General features: G+C 50.9%; 1 protein-coding gene across 2 annotated transcripts; it reads left to right on the top strand.

The window, feature by feature from the left end:
• The first annotated feature begins 889 nt into the window (after positions 1-889).
• SLC7A3 (solute carrier family 7 member 3) lies at positions 890-6,332 on the top strand. Of its 2 annotated transcripts, XM_081792356.1 has the most exons (12): positions 890-1,105; positions 2,088-2,487; positions 2,883-3,041; positions 3,225-3,402; positions 3,607-3,719; positions 3,846-4,068; positions 4,244-4,383; positions 4,484-4,586; positions 4,831-4,991; positions 5,179-5,345; positions 5,695-5,803; positions 5,952-6,332. In XM_081792356.1, the coding sequence occupies exons 2-12, from the start codon at positions 2,118-2,120 to the stop codon at positions 6,080-6,082; spliced, it is 1,854 nt and encodes a 617-aa protein (XP_081648482.1). In that variant the 5' UTR covers positions 890-1,105; positions 2,088-2,117; the 3' UTR covers positions 6,083-6,332. The 2 variants fall into 2 exon arrangements, with proteins under 2 accessions (XP_081648482.1, XP_081648483.1); XM_081792357.1 differs by lacking the exons at positions 3,225-3,402; positions 3,607-3,719 and having other exon boundaries at positions 891-1,105.
• The last annotated feature ends 279 nt before the right edge of the window (positions 6,333-6,611 follow it).

Consider the following 6,611-nt stretch of genomic DNA (forward strand, 5'->3'; position numbering starts at 1 on the left):
TGAGCTGGCAGCCCGATGAATGATCAGCATCTGGAACTCACCAACTGTGAGATGATGACCTCAGCGGAAACCAAGAGTTGGGCGGGTAGTGAGCCACCCAAGCGCCCACTGCCACCTTTCTCGTGCAAATTAAGTATGGTATCTATAGGAGGCAGGCATTGAAGTCTAATAGGCCAGGTTTCTCAGTAAGATGGTCAACAAATAATTATGGTGTGATGTCAGATGAATCATGCCTCTGAGCCTCAGCTTACTCATCAGGAAAATGGGATTAAACACACCCTTTCCTCCAATAATTCAATATTGTTACAATTTCATACTTAATAGTTTAACATTTACAGGCAGCCAGAAATACACCATGGAGAGACTGGGGCCTGAAAATCTAAATGGGATTAATTATCTGTGGTGGTTGAAATCATCTTCCATTCTCTTGCTGACTGCAATAGAAATGCCCACAGCTGAGGGTGAGAGCTGAGGGATCAGAGTCAGATGGCTGTCCATAATCTGGTATAGTCCTTGGGAAAGATTTTAGAGGTGAGGAACCTCGTGTAGAAAAGCAAGGCAAGGAAGACTGAGGGAGTGGGAGTTGGAGACTTCCTGTGCTGTTTCCTCCTCCACTTCTCCCCCTCCCCCACTCCCGCCAATCACAGATTCTGACCATTAAGAGATAAAGGTAGAAAATCCCATGGAGTCTCCGGCCAGGCCAGTCTCACTGTCCTGCTCTGACTATAAGCGCGGAGAATGGAAAAAGGCTCCCCTCCCCCGCCCCCTGTCTCGCTCCTTGCCACGCCGGGCTGCTGTTGCAAGTGGGAAGCAGTCTCAGGCCGCACGCAGTCCTTTTTGCAAAGCCAAGGAGTGAATGAATGAGAGGGAGAGAGAGAAAGAGAGACAGAGAGGTGGTGTAGGGAGGATTAGGGGTGGGATTCCATGACGTTACCGGCTCCGCCTCCCGATGTATATAAGGGGGCGCTGGGCGCGCAACGACCCCAAGCAGCAGCTTTGAAGCCTGAGCACCTGAAGTCGCTAGCCCCAGCCCAACTCGGTTTAACTCCGCCTCACCCAACCCGATTTGAGACTCTCCTCTCCCTGGGCTTGCAACAGCTCTCCGGTAAGCCTTGGGGGCCGACAAGTGTGTCGGAAGGGGATGGCGAGGGTCTGGGCATACCTAGGATTCTCTGGCAACCAGAGCATGCAGTTACATCAACGCGGCCGTGACCTGTTGCTGGCGAGACCCCGGCCCCAAGAACCAAGGTTCCCGTCTCCACCTCAGCCCCAGACCGTTTCTAACGGGGACATAAGAATCTGGGAGCTGAGTTAGGGGGCATAGGGTGGAACCGTCTCTAGTGCGAGCAATTTCAGGCTGCTCTGGGGCCCCTCTCGGGGTGCATCTCCAAATCTTTAGATGTCGAAGCCCCGCCCCACTGTTGATTCTTGCTGGTCAGCCTAGCAAGGCGGGAGGAAGTGGGGGAACATTTGCTTACTCCCCTGGGCGACAGTAGCACGGTTTACACGGTGTGGGCAGGGTGAGTAGGGATGGAATTGAGTCGGTGCTCACTTTTGATCAGCAGTGGAGGTCGGTCCTCTCCTCCCTCCGGGCAATCTGGGAACCTTGCCTATTAAGTAGCCCTTGGGGTAAGCACTGAAAAGGAACGTGGAGAGTGGATGTGAGAAGGGCGTTCTGCCCAGAGTTGCTGGCTGCCCCTGGGATGAGTTTGTTTAATTCCCAAGCAGCCACAGGCCAGAAAACGGACACAGAACAGGTTCCATGGTTTCTGGGTTGAGGTCTAGGATAAACCCTAGTTTCTCCGTCAGAGAAAGAGATGGATACTGACTGAACACCCATGAGGTGCCAGGCCACTGTACCATAGGGATCTTTCACCTGCTTTTTCTGCAAATTAGTCCTACAAACCTGTGAGGTATTATTTTTCCTACTTGTTAAAGGAAGAAACTGAGGTTAGAGGAAGAGACTTGAATATCCTCCCCATCCCCCCCCATCGCGCCTGGGCTTGGTGGAGTGTGTATTGTAATGCACTCTTAGAGCTTAGGGATAATGAACCCTATTGAAGGGCTTTTGTCTTGTTTCTCTCCAGATCCTAGAATCCTCTTCAATTCCAGCTAGAATGCTGTGGCACGCACTTCGCAGATTTGGTCAAAAGCTGGTACGCAGACGTACCCTGGAGCCTGGCATGGCAGACACTCGCCTTGCCAGATGCCTGAGCACTCTGGATTTGGTGGCCCTGGGTGTGGGCAGCACGTTGGGTGCAGGTGTGTATGTCTTGGCTGGCGAGGTGGCCAAAGATAAAGCTGGACCATCCATTGTGATCTGCTTTTTGGTGGCCGCTCTATCTTCTGTGTTGGCTGGACTGTGCTATGCGGAGTTTGGTGCCCGAGTTCCCCGTTCTGGTTCTGCGTATCTGTACAGCTATGTCACCGTGGGTGAACTCTGGGCCTTCACCACTGGCTGGAACCTCATCCTCTCCTATGTCATCGGTGAGATGGTGGGGCAGGGAGGGGCTTCAAATCAGGAAGTGGTGAAGTGATGTAGTCTTCAACATTCACAGGACTCCAATACCCTTAAATGTGTTTGTTATGGGGCTGGGAGGGTTGAAGGTGTGGTGGAGAAATTGTTCCTTCTACTTATCTCTGCTCTGGTTTCCTTAATTAACTGGTTTGGGTTTTTAAAAAGTAAGATTAAGGGTGCCTGGCTGGCTCAGTCGTTGGAGCATGTGACTCTTGATCTAGGGGTTGTGAGTTTAAGCCCCACGGTGGGCGTAGAGCCTACTTAAAAAAAAGTAAGAATAGATGAAAACAGTAGGGATTATTTGTGTGACTGATTTGGGGGAGGGAGGAAACTTGACCCCCTGTTTCTCCCTCTGCTCTACCAGGTACAGCCAGTGTGGCCCGGGCCTGGAGCTCGGCTTTCGACAACCTGATTGGGAACCACATCTCTCGTACCCTGCAGGGGAGCATCTCACTGCATGTTCCCTATGTCCTCGCAGAACATCCAGACTTCTTTGCTCTGGGCCTTGTGTTGTTGCTCACCGGTGAGGGAAAAGACAGGGTTAATGGTGGGAGGCAGGGCTAGGAGGGACCAAGCCTGAGAAGGGCTTGATGGAGGTGATAATGGTGAGAAAGCAGAGACGCTGGGCAGGAAAGGTGTGCACTGAGGCGGGGAAACAAATCTTGGACTGAGGACTTCATGAGTCCTGATTGCCTCTTTCCCACAGGATTGCTGGCTCTGGGGGCCAGTGAGTCAGCCCTGGTTACCAAAGTGTTCACAGTGGTGAACCTTTTGGTTCTTGGTTTTGTCATCGTCTCTGGCTTCATTAAGGGGGACTTGCACAATTGGAAACTCACAGAAGAGGACTACAAACTGACCGTGGCTCGACTCAATGACACGTATAGGTTAGGAGATTCACTCTCCGGAGATTCGGAGCTGGGAGCATGACGGGGAGCCAGGGGCGTCTGCGCTAAGGCATTCAGGATTGGGTTGGGGAGGAATGGGAGCTTAGGTCTTGAGCACCTGGCTGAGTAGTTTGGCATTAGGGAAAAGGCACAGAGTTGGCTGAACACACCTTTTACCTTTTCCACCCTTTTCTTCCACTTTAGCCTGGGCCCTCTGGGCTCTGGAGGATTTGTGCCTTTCGGCCTCGAGGGGATTCTCCATGGAGCAGCTACCTGTTTCTATGCATTTGTTGGTTTCGACTGTATTGCTACCACTGGTAACACAGTCATGCGGGTTCTGTCTGGGGCTTGGACACAGCGAATGCTCAGTTTGCATGCAGATTGGGGGTGGCAGAGGAGCGAACCTGCTTAGCTGATTCAGAAACTTGTGCCCCTTCCTGCAGGCGAAGAAGCTAAGAATCCCCAACGTTCCATCCCCGTGGGCATTGTGATTTCACTGTTGGTCTGCTTTTTGGCATATTTTGGTGTCTCTTCGGCACTTACGCTTATGATGCCTTACTACCAGCTTCAACCTGAGAGCCCCCTGCCGGAGGCCTTTCTCCACACTGGATGGGCCCCTGCCCGCTATGTTGTGGCTATTGGATCCCTCTGTGCTCTTTCTACCAGGTCAGTGGCAAACGTTTGTTCTCCTCTGCAGTCAGAGTCTTAGGCTTGAGCATTTGGTACCTGAGAAGAACCCTTAAAAGGGCTGTGAGGAGAAGGGGGAGACTCCTTAACCTCACAGGCTCAGGGGATAGAGATTGCAGTCACCTCACGCCACTCTGGGCATTCCTCCCTCCAGCCTCTTGGGCTCTATGTTCCCCATGCCTCGGGTGATCTATGCGATGGCAGAGGATGGCCTCCTGTTCCGTGTCCTCGCCAGGATCCACAGCGGCACACACACCCCCATCGTGGCCACTGTGGTCTCTGGCATTGTTGCAGGTAAAACGGTTGTCTCTGTCCTTCCCCTCGTTCTTTGACCGATTCCCTCAACTTTGTTTTTGGCTTCCCTCACATCTTGCTTTCTGCCCATCAATTCCAGCATTCATGGCATTCCTCTTTGAGCTCGCTGATCTTGTGGACCTTATGTCAATTGGGACCCTGCTTGCTTACTCCCTGGTGGCTGTTTGTGTCCTCATCCTCAGGTGAGACTCCCTCTGTGAGCTAGGATTTGGGTTTTTGTTCTTGGATGAGGAGTGATGGGGATGTGTTCTCCCTCCTCCTTCCTCTGCCTTCGTTATCCTGACTCTCCTGGAGGAATATGGATATTCCTCCCCGCCAAAAGGAGCTTCCACCCTTCTGGCTTACGTGGGAGCTTCAGCTGCCTGCGAGAAGATGCTCAAGTGGTTAAGGGTTGTTCCTAATACTGCCTTCTTACTCTTGCCTCAGGTATCAGTCTGAGGTGAAGAATGAGGAGGATCAGGTGGAGCTGCAGGAGGAGAAGACAGCTGAAGCCGAGAAGCTGACCCTACAGGGACTATTTTGTCCACTCAACTCCAACCCCACTCCACTCTCTGGCCAAGTTGTCTATGTTTGCTCCTCATTGGTTGGTGAGCGATAGAAATTTTCTCTGGGGTGGCTTTGAGGTCAGCATGATGGGGGGAGAGAGGGTGTGGCATTTGGTGGCCGAGGACAGCCTAGAGAGAACGGTGACCCTCCTTGGAATGGGGTGGCCTAATGTCTTAACGTGTTGGTCTCAAGAGTTGGTTTTGATGTTTCTCAACTTGACCCTTGAAGCTCTGCTGCTGACTCTTCTTTGCCTGGTGCTGACCAAGTGGCCCGTTCCACTGCTTTCTGGAGACCCAGTGTGGACTGCAGTGGTTGTGCTCCTCCTGATGCTCATTACTGGGATCACTGGGGTCATTTGGAGACAGCCACAGAGCTCCACTCCCCTTCACTTTAAGGTAAATGACCTCTTTCTTTCCACCTACCAACCCATGTCAGAAGACTAGGCTCCAGATGCCTTGTGATCTAATAGAGTTTGTAAGTGTTCTTTCATTGGACAAGAAAGGAAAGATACAGGAGATACCTAGGCCAATGACTTCTTCTCTCACTCTCCATAGTTCCTTTCCAGTTCTATTTCCCCAAACGTTGTATTCTTGGAGTCCTATACGATGTACATTCAGTGAGTGGGCATTGAAATACACAATATGAGTAGGAGTTGGACCCTCCATTTCCTGGCCCCAGTAGGTTAGGGATCTCTTTCTAGGTCACCGCATGGTATCTACAAAGGAGATTTTGCTTTGTTCCTAGGTACCTGCTTTGCCTCTTCTCCCACTAATGAGCATCTTTGTGAATGTTTACCTTATGATGCAGATGACAGCTGGCACCTGGGCCCGATTTGGGGTCTGGATGCTGATTGGTAGGTATCCACTTGGGAAGGGTATCCCAAGGGTATACCAATTGGGTATCCTATCCCAATGCTTTTCCCTCTTGGTCTCAGGTAGGGAGACCTATTAAGCCTTTACAGGTCACTATTTCCCTACCTCACAGCTACCTTTCCCCACTAGGGTTTGCTATCTACTTCGGCTATGGGATCCACCACAGCCTGGAAGAGGTTAAGAGTGACCAACCTCCATTCAAGTCTAGAGCCAAAACCTTAGACCTTGATCTCAGCAGTGCCTGTACACCTTCGATTTGACATCGTCATACCTGAATGCTGTCTGGTCCCCCTGCACAATAATGGAGAGTACTCTTGAGCACATGGGAAGCTAGGCCTCCCATGGGATGTTGGTGGGGGAACACTAGAGCTCTGTATTTATCGTGGAGTGAAAGATGTGTCTTTGCTGTGCCTCATTCTTTTTTTTTTATACTGGTCTACTTCTCAATTGTGTCTGTAGTTGCTTACTGGCTTTTACAAAGTTATTATTAAAGGAAACTAGAAAAAGAAACTATGTCTTGTTCTTTGCTTGCTAGAGATGATGTGGAGCCTGACTTTCTGTGTGGAGAGCTTCAGATGAGTGTCCTCTGTGCACTCCAGTCACCACAAAAGTATCTTGTGCCTGTGTGTGTTTCTTGTTGGCTCAGGTTTTGAGGAGGGTGGTGTGACCACTTGTCAAGTCTAGTCACACTTGAAGGAACGATCTTGAGATAGGTTTCCCTCTTGCTGTACTAAAGGTTAGATTCTAAATAAGTAGGACAGCAACAGTTGTCTTTGGGATTTGGGGGTG

The sequence above is a fragment of the Panthera onca genome, chromosome X, assembly GCF_046562875.1.
Source record: "Panthera onca isolate mPanOnc1 chromosome X, mPanOnc1 haplotype 2, whole genome shotgun sequence".
NCBI lineage: Eukaryota > Metazoa > Chordata > Mammalia > Carnivora > Felidae > Panthera > Panthera onca.